Here is a 13,753-nt window from a genome sequence, read left to right as displayed (position 1 = left end):
TAAAGACAAAGTAGTGTAAAGGATTAAGATCAAGGGTTCATTCTCAATGGAACCACTGTCCATCACACATGGAGATGTCCTTATATCCATGGGCCATCACTGTCCTCTTATACAAAAGCATCCCTTCTTACTGCACTTCCCATGGGCTTCAGTGGAAAAATAACCTGAAGTTGCTGTACAGATGGAGAAATGGGTGTTGTGATCTGAAAGAGACAAATAACTGCATGAATACAGCTCCTCACAGGCACCAGGGGACACTGTAAGGCACCTATTTCTACCTAAATGCTGACATTCATATTGAATCTTCAATAGGCACCTGGGATGAGAAACTGGTTTTGCAGGAGGAAAGCTAAAACTGATCTGCATGATTAGGCTGAGTCACAGTGGGTTATTTTCTGTGACCATTTTTGTTAGGCATATTTGACCACTTCTATTTTCTTTTACTATTTAATCCAATAGAGCTCCTAGTCAGTAAATACTCCTGTTTCCACATACACACACATGTGGCTCATGTACTTGCAGCAGCCTGGCCTCTGCATGCGTGTCTGTCAGCCTTTTCCTGGGCCTGTTCCACATCTCAGCTCTCCAACAGAATTCAAGCCTCATCTGCCGCTGGCAGCACTCCCAGCTACCAGGAAGCAAAACCTCAAACCATCCCACACCAGGAATGTGATCCACAGGGATGGCTCTGCTCAGAGTCAGCCCTGCACAGAGATACACAGATACCCCCTAAACACAGAGCTGCTGCTCTGAAACACATCACAAACATTGAGGGGGGGGGGGGGGGAAGATCCAATTTACTTTTAACATTAAAGGAAAGGAAAATAGGAGTAGAATAGTTTATTACTTAAGTTTTACTTGTGGCAGTACAAACACTCTTGGGCTTTTATATGGGATTAAGGGAAAAAAAAACCCCAAACATCTTTCAAAGGACCTATGGGACTGATTATTTAATGTGTTTCTTCAGCAAGAGTAAACCTAAAAGAAAAGAAAGATACCATGTCTTTGTTCATCCGTCTTTTACAGTTTTATGGCTATATTTATAACTGCAAAAAAGTTCATAAATGGTATTTTTATATATTTTTGGCAAAATTGGGCTGTTAAACCCTTTTTCACCCAACCACAGTAATGGGGAGGAGTTTCAAGATGGCTGTGATGATTACAGAAGACAGTTTAGGTTGGGTTCTTACCTTATTTACAGACTCTTTGTTATTACTGTTGTTGCATTGTGAGCAGGGATGATAGGTGCAGGAAAATCCAGTTCAGGAGCATCAAAAAAGTACGCCTGTGTTATGCAGAGGACAGAAAAACTGTTTAGTGAGAAACAAAGAGTTCTCCCTCATGCCAGCTCTTCCTTTCCATACCCACTTTCACAAGATACAAACACAGCATTGAAATGGCAAATTTGGATCTTTTCTGGTTTTAACAGATTAGAAATGGTCAACTAGAATGGTGCTCTGAACAGTACTTTAAAATATAACGATTAGCAGCAAAGGCCCTTGAGAAAGACCTGTACTGGAAAGGACTGATGGCAAATATTTGACTGCTGTTTCAACCAATGAAGCTTCAGGCAGCCAACTGCAACAGGAGCCCCACTGAATCACAGAATGGTTTGGGTTGAAAGGGACCTTAAAGCTCATCCAGTTCCAACCCCTGCCACAGGCAGGGACACCTTCCACTAGAGCAGCTTGCTCCAAGCCCCTGTGTCCAACCTGGCCTTGAACACTGCCAGGGATGGGGCAGCCACAGCTTCTCCGGGCACCCTGTGCCACCGCCTCAGCACCCTCACAAGGAAGAGCTTCTGCCTAAGGGCTCGTCTCAGTCTCCCCTCTATCAGTGTAAAACCACTCCGCCTTGTCCTGTCTCTTCCTGCCCTTAGAAAAAATCAGCTGTAAGTCACCCAATAACATGAGCTGTATTTTGCCTTTGCCGCTGTGCACACTGGGCTGCAGGGAACCAAATATATCTACTGTGGAAGCTGAGGGGAGAACAGAACTGAAGTCTGGATGATACCATTCTACTTACTGCAATGAAGAGACAATAATAATTCAAGTACTCACATATTTCAATAGCATTAGGGTCTTCTGTTTTCAGAATGCTATATACTTTACTAAGTTCTAGCAGGTTTATATTTTCATACACAAAACTAAGCACACATTTTATACTGAACATTTAATCATTTTAAAGGACTAAGCATAGTACTCACTGGAACAATCTGTGACTGGATAAAGATTAATACTTTGCTGATGCTAGACTGAATTAATGTAAATTTAAAACTGTTCCATGAGTGACTTTGTGGGAGTTGGACTCCATCCTTATGGATTCCATCCAGCTCAAGATATCCTATGATTCCATAATTCACTATAGTTTGTTACTAGCACTGTCAGACTGGTATCAATTTTTCCTCATTTAAAATAAATGTGAAGTACTGTTTCTTTCTTTATTAAAAAAGACTTTCCAGCAAGCAACCAACACCTCCTTCCCTGCACCATAACATGTCAGCAGGCCCAGGAAATACGAGGTTAGAGGAAAGGGAAGGCAGTGTCATACCAAGCAGCCGACAGCCAGCAGGGCATGGAGCAGAACCACAGTCCCCACAGTTGCCAGCGCAATCCTGCGGTTGTCATCTCGGACAGCAGGCCAGAAGGTCATCACCAAAACAGAGCCAGAGAGGCACAGGGAGAATATCATCAGCACCCAGCGCACCACTTTTTGGGGAATGATCCATAAAATCTGTAAGAGGGAGGAAATGGGTTGTTAGGAAATGGGGATTCATGTATTTGATGCATCATTCTGTGACATTTAAGCACTTCCAGCCAATTTGTGCACAAATTAACTCATGCCTTATCTGACTGTTACTTGAGGAAAACAAAACTGCAGTGAGTATCTGAAGGGGGCCTATAGGGATGCTGGGGAGGGACTCTTCATTAGGGACTGCAGTGATAGGACAAGGGGTAATGGGATAAAACTTAAAGAGGGGAAGTTTAGATTGGATATAAGGAGGAAACTCTTCCCTGTTAGGGTGGTGAGGCACTGGAATGGGTTGCCCAGGGAGGCTGTGAATGCTCCATCCCTGGCAGTGTTCAAGGCCAGGTTGGATGAGGCCTTGGGTGACATGGTTTAGAGCAAGGTGTCCCTGCCCATGGCAGGGGGACTGAAACTTGATGATCTTAAGGTCCTTTCCAACCCTAACTATTCTATGATTCTATGATCCTGTGACAGGAGCATGTCCCCTGAGTTACGGCGCTCCCTCCAGGACCTGCTCCTTGCCAGAGTGGCCCAGGATGGTCCCTGCCAGGGAAACTTGTCCTTGGAACCATCAGCATTGCCATCCTGCACAATGACTGTAACTGGGGACACAAACATCCTGATGCCTGAAGCTGGCTCAGCTCCCTGCCAGGCTCACCAGCAGCACCCTTGCTTGGATGTGCTGCCTCTAGGAAAATGACCTGTCTTGGGCTTTTCCAGGACCCCCCAGACATCTTTACACTAAACAAGCTTCCATAAGCTTTATCATAGACAAACAGAAGGAGCAAATAATTTGCCTAGACCCCAAGATTTTGGTTAACATGAATAACATCATAAGAAATAGCAAACTTTCTAAACCAGGACCTCTTTGCAGGGCAGGTTAACAGAGGTGCACTCTTCAGGCCATACGTACCGCTGTGGGAATATAAACGAAGAGGGAGTAGCCATACACACACACTATCTCCAGGAACGAGTAGGAGACAATGTTCATGACTTTACTGTTCCTCCACATCAGGAACCCCCAGAGAGCAAGGGGAACAAGCCAAGCATATGCATAAATGGCTGTTGCTGCTATGGACACTGGAAATACAACAAAAAGTTTAATGTTTGACTTAGAATACCAGCCAGAATCGAAGCTTTTAGCCTGAAACTAGAAAGCTACTTTTGAAGTTACTTTCAAATTATAAAGTTTGAATTACTAATAAACTGAGGACTTTGTATTTATATCCAGTTTACACCTACTACTTTGCCAGCTCTTCAGGTTATTTTAAAAGTAAAGGCTCAAAGTATTCACTTGGTATTGTCAGGTTTTCTACTACACCCTGTGTCCAAAGTGCTATTGGGTTCAGTGTGAAAGAAAGAGCCACAGAGAAAAGAAACTTAGTTAGAAATAGGAATTCAGCTACTAATAGCTACTGAAAAATGAGAATAGAAGGCAGGCATGCTGCAGAATTCAAAGAGAACAGAGACACGAGTGTTAAATCTGAACCGATTCAAGTGACTGGATTCCCAAGAGGCAGCTCTCTTCCAAGCATGCTGTGGATTTTGGAAACAACCAGAAGCCACGTGCTTCTGCAGGGACAGCAGCCTCCTCCACACTACAAAGACAGCTATAGACAGCTGCCCTCTCCCTTTGAGCTCCCCAGGGCATGTATCAGTTGAGGAATTCCTGCTTATTTTTGAGTGTGGCAGAAGGTAACAACTCCCAGCCCTTGGTAGGTGATATGGGTGGTGCTTAATTTAGTCATTTTCTGTCTGAGGCCTGCAGGCTCCTTGGAGAAAGGCACCTACAAAAGCACTACTGTTGGGCTTTCACTCTGTACAAGCAGGCATTCACTAAGGCTAGAAAAGTAACTGCCCGAATTACTCCTGCTTGCTTTACTAAAACCCTGCAGCTACTTCATGCTCTGGAGGGCTGGTGTTCTGCCAGTTACAGCCCACTGTAAGGAATCATTACACATCTCTCAAGATTTAGAAAGAGCAATCAATCACAGGACTGCTAAATCAAAGCTGTGACCTGGTTTTTGTATTATTTCATTAGCCCATTGGAAAAAAACCCACAACCAATCAATCAAACAAAACCCAAACTAAATAATCAAACCCACAAACTCAGGACTGTATCAAGTACTTACAAACCTTTTCTGAACTGGGGCACATAGTGGTATGTTGGTTTGCCCAGATGGATGAAGAAGTTTGAGAGATTGCCACTAACAGCAATGGTAAAGACGAGTGTGGCACATATCCAAAAGGGACCTTAAAAGGAAACCAACAAGTTCAATAACTCCTCTGCCCTCTCTCTTTAAGGTTAGCAAATAAAAAGAAACACAAACTCACACCATTTACCACAAAAGATAAAATTCTCACCCCTCACACCTACCATAAAGGTCGGGATTGCTACGGATATACAGCCTTACAAAGTTCTTCCCTGGTACTGGGAAAACTGAACCCTTGATTCTGTCCAGGACCTGTGAAAACAGACAGATTTGCTTGACTGAAAAGGCAAACAGGAAGAAAAACCTCAGTGTCTGGATAAAGCACAGTTCAGACAACAGTTCTGCTCTGGAGTGTATTCACCTGGTACGTGTCCACATCAAAGAACGTCTGGTAGTACTCAAACGTCCAGAAAGGGGCACTTTTCTTCTGTCCTGCAAGCAGCTGCATGGTGGGAAAGGCAATACAGAAAATGAGACAAGCATGCAATTTATATATTTATCTATTTTTATATTTATAATTTATATATTTTATATATATGTTCATTTAAACAATAGCAGCCTTCCAGTGTCTGAAAGGGGCCTAGAAGGATGCTGGGGAAGGACTCTTCATTAGGGACTGTAGTAACACGACAAGGGGTAATGGGTTAAAACTTAAACAGGGGAAGTTTAGACTGGATCTAAGGAAGAAGTTCTTTACTGTTAGGGTGGTGAGGCACTGGAATGGGCTGCCCAGGGAAGTTGTGAATGATCCATCCCTGGCAGTGTTCAAGGCCAGGCTGGACAGCACCTTGGGTGGCATGGTTTAGTGTGAGGTGTCCCTGCCCATGGCAAGGGGGTTGGAACTGGATGATCTTAAGGTCTTTTCCAACCCCAACTATTCTGTGGTTCCATGATTCTATGATTTCTGTACCCAGATAAAAACCAAACTTAACAGGGTGGCGCTTACTATGAATTACTTAACATTTTCCCCTTCCCACTCTACTGTCTATGTTATGTTAGCAGCAACTGGATTCTTATCTCCCTGCAAGGACAGTGGCTTAGGGTTCCAAAGAGCAGCCTGATAACACCTTTTGCCACATCATAATACACACCTTCATCAGCATCACAAATTCCCTCACTGTTGTCAATGGCTGCATCAGCTGAACCCTTCTAACAAGCCCTGGCTGTTTCAGAAGGTTTTCTGCTCTCCTGCCAGTCACCAAGCCCACAGCAAAACCAATGGGAGTAAGTGCACTGCTGGTCTTTCATAGATCATAGAATCCCAGAGTGGTTTGGGTTGGAAGGGACCTTAAAGCTTACCCAGTTCCACCCCCCTGCCACGGGCAGGGACACCTTCCACTAGAGCAGCTTGCTCCAAGCCCCTGTGTTCAACATGGTCTTGGACACTGCCAGGGACGGGGCAGCCACAGCTTCTCTGGGCACCCTGTGCCAATATCTCACAGCAAAGAACTTCCTTATATCTAACCTAAATCTACTCTCTTTCAGTTTAAAGCCATTCCGCCTTGTCCTATCACTTATTTCAGCTGCTGCTGTGCTCATCTCCCAGCATATCAGCTCAACTTAAATCACCACCACTGCAGTACTACTTCCTGGCCTGCAAACAACATCAGCTGAAGAGCCAACACACATTTGCTTTTGCCAGTTCTCCTGTCAAGAAAGTAACCTGCAAGGGAGAAGCAGGAGAGTGTTCAGTCACCCAGCACGATGCCCTAGTGCCATCCAGAAACCTCTCAGTGCTGTCAGCACGATCTGTAGATATGCCAATGGAGGCACTGCAGGTGTAAGAGCATCACCTCTGTTTTATCGGAGTCATCGGTCCCCAGTAACTCATCATCCTCTTCTCTCCTGGGCTCCTGCAGGCGGCCGTGCTGATTCTTGGGGATTTCTGGCTCATCGATGCTTATTGTGGTGGCATCAGGATTTGCTGCAAGCAAATTAGCTGCATCGTCAAATTCTGCAAATAAGTACATTACGAGACAGGCAGTGATCAAGCTACCAACGCTTCCATTCTCATGGCTCAAGAAACTACAGTAAGACCCCTACATGGCCCAAGAAGGGATTCATCAACAGATGAAGCTTGTCAAATACAACCTGTGTCTTAAAGCCCAGACTGACAGGGATCAAGCTGAGCATTGACTTGGTTAATAAAACATGAGGGAGTCCTTCCTGCTAATCTGCACCATGATAAACCAAGGCTTCTCCTTCCTGAGGCCAGCGTTAGTCTGAGGGCCTGCAGGTCTCTACGATGACAAAGGGAAGGTGCCTCTCTAAAGATACTACAAAAACAGTTCATTTTAATCTTCTCCAAAAATTACTTATTTCAGGCCTACATGTACCTATCAAGAAGTACACAAGTCAGGACCTACGGTCCATTCCAAACCACAGAGCACTCTGCCTGTTTGCAGCTTCCGCTCCCTACCACAACCGGTTCTGGTCAACCCCGGTTACGGTTTTCAGCTCCCCACCGCACAATCTCCTCTCAGGAGCTGGAGATACTCCTGACACCACTTGCCAAACGCAGCTTTTACAAAGAGAACGTTCAGAAACGCTTCCCCGCCTCTAAACGCCCCGTCAGCCGGGCCCCAAACCTAACGCTCGCACCTTTACCTTGGAACTTGAGATCATCAACGGCCGCCATTCACAAGCCGGTTGGAGGAACAGGTCCCCGCGGCCTCGATCCTCCGGACAGACGGACAGCGGCAGCGCTGCCCCCGCTGGGCACACCGACCCCAGGCCGTCAGTGCCGCCCCTCTCCCCGCCCCGGCGCAGCACCGGGGAACGGGCCGCACCTCCGGTCCCACGGCACAACCGCTCCCGGAAGCGGCCGCTCCGCGGTCTTAAAGGGGCAGCGAGCGCTACGCAGCGGCAGCCAATCAGCAGCCGCGCTGCTCCCCTCCTCTCCCCCGCCCCTCCGGCTCCAAGGAAACACACCGGCGGCGCTCGCTGCGCCGACCAATCAGCAGCCACGCAGCACGACCTCTGACGTATGTGCCCGCCCCCTTAAAGGGCCCGCGGAAGGTGTGGGGGCTGCCTGAGCCCGGCTGGGGTTTGAGGAGCGGGTAGCGGCTGCTGTACTGTGCGCACGTATACACACATAGCTTATATATATATATAAAGTATTGTATATACATGTACTTACATGTCTTATTATAGCTGTATAGCACGTATTTTGATAATTCATGGTTATATCATTACACATATTCATAGAATCAGACAGGTTGGAGAAGACCTTTAAGATCATCGGGTGCAACTGTTGCCCCAGTGCTGCCAAGGCCACCACTAAACCGCGTCCCCAAGTGCCACGTCTACAAACCTTTAAATACCTCCAGGGACGGTGACTCCAGCGCTGCCCTGGGCAGCCTGTTCCAACGCCTGAGCACCCTCTGGGGAAGGAATTGTTCCTAATATCCAGTCTAAACCTTCCCTGGTGCAGTTTGAGGCCATTGCCCCTTCAATCACTTGTCACTTGGGAGGAGCCACCTCCTTGCTCCATCCTCCTGTCAAGCAGTTGTAGAGAGCAACGAGGTCCCCCTGAGCCTTCTCCAGACCAAACCCCCCAGGTCCCTCAGCCATTCCCCATCACACTTGTGTTCCAGGCCCTGCACATAACTGCTGGTGAGATCAGCCCCTCAGGTTGCTGGCATAATAAATGGTTCAGGGAAAACATCCTGATTCAGCTCCTCCCATTAGGAAAATACACGTCTGTGAATCAGCCTTACAACCATGCAGGTGGCACTGAAAATCTACCATCACTGTCATTAAATCCTTTGGTGTAGATGGGCAAAGCACTGCTGACAGGCTCCTCACTCACAGACAGTAAACTCCAGGGAGAGGTGACAGTGTGCAAAGCACAGCAGAAATGTGGCCAAACACGTGAATGTTTTTCCTCCCCGTCTACCTTTGCCCCTGCCATTGCCCTGTGTTGCTGTCAGGTGTCAGAGCTCCTCCACCACAATGCTCAGCATCAGGGTATTCCTCCAAAAACTCCTGATTCTCCTGCACGTTTCTCTGTGTGTTGTCGTTGGCAAAACACTGATGATTCTGTTCCCCAGTGCCATGAAAAGATACATCTTGAAACTGGGTGAAAAGAGCAGAATGAATGAGAATCCAAAGTTCAGCTATGAAAACTGGGGTCCGACGTTTTTCAGCTTCAAGTATCTGCTCTTTGTGCTGAAGGTGAAGTGGAAGAGGCTGGAGGACGAAGCCTATGAGGGACACCCTGCTCCCAACACACCGGTGGTGACACTCGACGGGGAAGTTCGTCACCTCCTTGATTTCATGCAAGGTCAGTAAATCAGCTGTGCGGATGGGTTTGGCTTGCCAAGGTGGTAACTGAGAAGGTGATGCTGATCACAGAATCATAGAATCAACCAGGTTGGAAAAGACCTTTAAGCTTATCAAGTCCAACCATTATCCCAGCACTGCTAAGGCCACCAATAACCCATGGCAATGAGGGCCTCGTCTACACAGTTTGTGAGCACTTCCAGGGATGGTGACTCCAGCACTGCCCTGGGCAGCCTTTGGGGAAGGAATTGTTCCTCAGCTCCATCTAAACCTCCCCTGGTGCAGCTTGAGGCCGTTTCCCCTTGTCCCATCCCTTGTTCCTTGGCAGCAGAGCTCAGCCCCTCCTGGCTCCACTCTCCTGTCAGGCAGTTGTAGGGAGCACTAAGGTCCCCCCTGAGCCTTCTCTTCTCCAGACTGAACCCACCCAGGTCCCTCAGCCGTTCCCCATCACATTTGGGCTCCAGGCCCTGCATCAGCTCCACCCTTCTCTGGACCTGCTCCAGCAACTAAAGAGTGAACAAGGACAGGCAGTGGTGTGAGAGTGTGCAGTGATTCCCAAGCATTGGCTGCCATTCCTTGTACAGAAATCCACACACCAGCTCCCTTGGCCTAAAGCCAAGAAAGCACACGATGGTTGTTTTTTTTCTAGATACAACATGGCTAGAAATAAAGCAGAAGAAAAAGCAGCTGCTTTGTACTTTGTCCACTGCCTCCCACCGAGACCTCTGTAGAATGTGGAATTAATCATTAAGCTGCAGTTTTGATCCCCATGGGAGGCATTACATCCTTCTCTAACACTGCTTTTCTCATTTTTTTATATATATATATATATATATATGTATGTATTTATGCAGAAAATAGGATGCAAATTTGGAGAAGATACATAATATCTCCAGGAAGGTACCTGCTTTACTAGATCCTTTAGGACATGGATCCATGTGAGCAGCAGGTTTTGAAGTTAAGCCCAGCCAGAAGGAAGATCTTGAACAAATTTCAGATAATTCAGCATAACCATAGACTAAAAGAGGTGCTTTATTATCCTGCAAGTCCTCTGAAATTGAGGCCTTGCAAAGAGATGCTCAGGCCTATAGGCACATCTGTGTTAACTTGTAAGCAACTGCACAGATGCTTTTGCTAGTGGCTTGTGTAACATTAGTTTAATAAACAGTAGGATATAAACAAAGCTGTGTTTGGACAGGGCACTGCAGAAATACACCAAAAGCACTGACTCCTGTGATGCATGACTTCAAAATCTGCAGCTTCCACCCTGCTCAGATACAAGTGAAAACAAACCAAGACATGTCCAAGAGGTTCGTTAAAAAGGGATTAGGACTCTGTGTGTCCATCCCTGAACCACTGTCCTTTGGAAAACCTCACAGATGATCATGTTTAGGATCTCTGAAGTCCTAAGGATCTTTGGAAGCTGCAATATGCTACATGCTGTATATCCATTTTGGACCAGTTCCCTATCCTGAAACGTTGGTCATTTGAGAATCAGATCTGATGAGGAGCATACGGGAGAAGCTGTGTGACTGTACAGTGCCTCCTGCCATTAGTGGTCTCTACAGTGGAATGGGTCCCCCTCAGATAAGCTCGTTGCTGGACCCAGCACAGGTCAGAGACAAGCTAGGGAAAAGAAAGAATCTTTCTGCCTGTTTTGCATAGATGCAGATGTCCTGCTGCCAATTTTTATGTCCCAGGAAGAGAGTTATGGGCTAAAGTGACATAAATGACTTTCCTACTGTTGCCCAGTAAAGTCTGTGGCAGAGGCCGAATTCACTGTGTGTGTATTTAACTCTGCCCCCTTCTCCCTCCACTGATTTAACCACAAACTGTCCCATTTTTTTCCAGACAACCGGCCTTTAATCCTGAATTTTGGAAGCTGCACCTGACCTTCATTTATGTTAAAATTTCATGAGTTCAACAAGCTCATCCAAGATTTCAGCTCCACAGCAGATTTCCTCATTATCTACATTGAAGAAGCTCATGCCATAGGTACAGTACAAACATCACAGTAACAGCCACCAAAACTTCAGACATGGAGCAGTCCCTTTAGGAAGAGAAGTATCTTGCCAAAGGAGGGAACTGCAAATAGGAAAGACATCTTCCTCATATCTAAAGTGGCAACACACTGGTTTGTGTCCCTAATGCTCCACAAAGATTTTACTCACATATCTCACTTTACACTGAGGTACTGCTGCTGGAGACACTCATCCCTGTGCAGGTGAAGCCCATAGTTGTATCTTTACAAACCTTCCTCTCAGTGTTAGCACAGCTCCTTTCGGAAGGAAAAAACAAAGCGTTTCAGAGCACAAAGGTTAAGTGTAAAATGCCAGTGTGTTATGTGTTTGGGGTTTTAAATGATTCATTTTTAACATGTTTCAAGAACAGACTCCAATCTGAAAAATGTAGCAAACTATATATACTTTTATCCATGCTGAACTCCAGGTAACACATTGGCACTGATTATATCCCAGGGTTAAGGTGGTCTTCTAAACCAACATTTACAGTTTTCAGGTTTTCAAACAATACATCACTTTCTGTAGTTGAGAAACGGTACCTCAGTCACAGAATGCCAGACTGGTTTGTGTTGGAAGGGACCTTAAAGCTCATCCTGTTCCAACCCCTGCCATGGGCAGGGACACCTTCCATTAGAGCAGCTTGCTCAAAACCTTTTAACCAGTTTCTACTTCCCTAGGAACAGTTGCATGCAAACATGTGTTTGTGTTATTCCCGGAAAACAAAGATGAGCCCTGGCTGAAATGCTTCACTTCTCACAGAGATGAAGTTTTGTTGTATAGGGTTAATGAGCAGAACGACGCAGAATGAACAGTGCTGCTGTTGTGACTGTGCTAAATGAACGGGTGTCAGCCAACAGCACTACTTACCATTTTAAAATCCCCTCTGCGCCCAACACTTTGACAAACCTTACCTAAATAAGGCACGTATCCTCCACCTGATATCTTTCTATCACAGTGTATCTCCACCCGTAACACCTATTCCAAATGTTCCTTGCTAACTCCCTTTCTCATTTGTTTTAGATGGATGGGCCTTTAAAAACAATGTCATTATTAAAAATCACAGAAGCCTTGAAGATCGAAAAATGGCAGCCCAATTTCTTCAGACAAACAATCCTTTATGTCCAGTGGTTTTAGACACTATGGAAAACCTGAGCAGTGCAAAGTACGCTGCGTTGCCAGAACGACTGTATCTACTTCAAGGAGGAAAGGTTGTCTACAAGGTAAAAAAATATCAACAATAATAATGAGCGTAATATATTGAGATATTTAAATTTGTGAATAATTTCAGAATGTTTTACATCTAACTCAATTTCATTCTGTGTGAGAGAGAAAGAAATCAGAGTTCACTGTAACTGTGGAAAGAAAAGGACTTGCAGCAAAACCAGCCTGGGCTTTACAATGTACATACTTGATGTACACCTCAGTCTTGCTCAAATATTTATCTTCTGGCTCATTAGGAAACACAGGCACACCAAAGTTCAGATGCAGTAACACTCTCCAGCTCCAGGATCCACATCCTGGCCCTGTCACAGTTACACACAGGGTGTAACCTGTGCATACACTCTCTACCACGCAACGGCTGCCATGCAAAGGAAGCCCAACCACACCAACCTGTAGTCCTGCTGTAATTGCTGTGTGCTAAAAGGCTTGTGCTCTGTCTACTTTAGTGTCACTGTATAATATCATTGCCTTTGCAGGGAGGACCGGGGCCTTGGAATTATCACCCCCAGGAAATACGTGCCATCCTGGAAAAACTGAGATCAGAAATGGAGAGGACTTCAGAGTAAAGGCTGTCTGGATAAGAAAGCTCAATGAGTAAGGTTTCATAGACACAAGCAAAAGGGGAAAAAAAGAATTTAAAAATACCAAGAGACAACAAGAAAAAGAACTCTGCATGTGCATCCAGAGAGCATCTGTGAAGTGGTTCATTACGTGTTTGTCCAGAGGTTTTCAAGTCTCATTGCTACAACCCCAACTACTGCACTGCAGTATCTTACTGTGCTTACACCACATGTGGTAATGAATAGTAGTTGGGTCCACTGAGCTGTCAGGACTTGGTATCATCATTTATATTTGTAAAGAATATCATGCAGGATGAACTTGAGGGGTGGTGTCACAGGCTGAGGATTCTCTTGTATACACAGAACTCTCCTAAACATTCACTTTCACGGACTTTAGGCGGCTTCTGAAGCAAGACAATCTCCATCAACATTTGTTTCTATTAATATTTGTTGTGACAGTCACAGCTTAAAGCAGGGACGGCTGTGACCCGATTGTAGAAAATATTTATAGGAACAAGGGATTGATCTGCAACTATTAAAAACCTACCACAGCACTTCATATGGCTTCAGATTATTTCCCTCCTCACCCTGTCCCTCTTCCCCTCTGCGTTACTTCCAAACATTAGTAGACGTTTCTATTATAGTCATCCTATTAACCTTTGAATTAGAGTTGAGGAACTTACCAATTTAAGAACTTCTGAAGGAT

The 13,753-nt window shown here is 45.6% G+C and overlaps 2 protein-coding genes across 5 annotated transcripts; one reads left to right on the top strand and one right to left on the bottom strand.

Annotated features, from left to right (window-relative positions):
- Nucleotides 1-59: 59 nt before the first annotated feature.
- On the bottom strand, nt 60-7,708 carry YIPF1 (Yip1 domain family member 1). Of its 4 annotated transcripts, none has more exons than XM_061344774.1 (9): nt 7,569-7,708; nt 6,755-6,915; nt 5,323-5,403; nt 5,126-5,213; nt 4,885-5,001; nt 3,662-3,828; nt 2,551-2,733; nt 1,191-1,285; nt 60-203 (listed from the first exon to the last, which is right to left on the bottom strand). In XM_061344774.1, exons 1-8 carry the CDS (start codon nt 7,597-7,599, stop codon nt 1,196-1,198), a joined length of 918 nt encoding a protein of 305 aa, XP_061200758.1. In that variant the 5' UTR covers nt 7,600-7,708; the 3' UTR covers nt 60-203; nt 1,191-1,195. The 4 variants fall into 4 exon arrangements, with proteins under 4 accessions (XP_061200758.1, XP_061200760.1, XP_061200757.1 ...); XM_061344776.1 differs by having other exon boundaries at nt 6,755-6,885; XM_061344773.1 differs by having other exon boundaries at nt 7,563-7,679.
- Nucleotides 7,709-8,855: 1,147 nt separating this feature from the next.
- DIO1 (iodothyronine deiodinase 1) lies at nt 8,856-13,377 on the top strand. Its single transcript, XM_061344777.1, has 4 exons — nt 8,856-9,246; nt 11,097-11,240; nt 12,287-12,486; nt 12,964-13,377. Exons 1-4 carry the CDS (start codon nt 8,916-8,918, stop codon nt 13,051-13,053), a joined length of 765 nt encoding a protein of 254 aa, XP_061200761.1. The 5' UTR covers nt 8,856-8,915; the 3' UTR covers nt 13,054-13,377.
- The last annotated feature ends 376 nt before the right edge of the window (nt 13,378-13,753 follow it).

Source organism: Neopsephotus bourkii, unplaced genomic scaffold (assembly GCF_033783945.1).
Source record: "Neopsephotus bourkii isolate Nb327-2 ecotype Australia unplaced genomic scaffold, CSIRO-AGI_Nbou_v1 NB_234, whole genome shotgun sequence".
Classification (NCBI taxonomy): Eukaryota; Metazoa; Chordata; class Aves; order Psittaciformes; family Psittacidae; genus Neopsephotus; species Neopsephotus bourkii.
The sequence above is the reverse complement of the archived record's forward strand: the minus strand, read 5'-3'. Positions and strand labels throughout refer to the sequence as shown.

Bases quoted from the DNA above. Each gene is read 5' to 3' on its own strand.
- YIPF1 (XM_061344773.1), bottom strand. From the start codon at position 7,599: ATGGCGGCCGTTGATGATCTCAAGTTCCAAGGTAAAG. The intron at 6,916-7,562 runs GTGCGAGCGTTA...ACTTATTTGCAG, and splicing joins TCTCAAGTTCCAAGGTAAAG to AATTTGACGATGCAGCTAAT. The intron at 3,829-4,884 runs GTTTGTAAGTAC...TTGTATTTCCAG, and splicing joins TGTGCCCCAGTTCAGAAAAG to TGTCCATAGCAGCAACAGCC.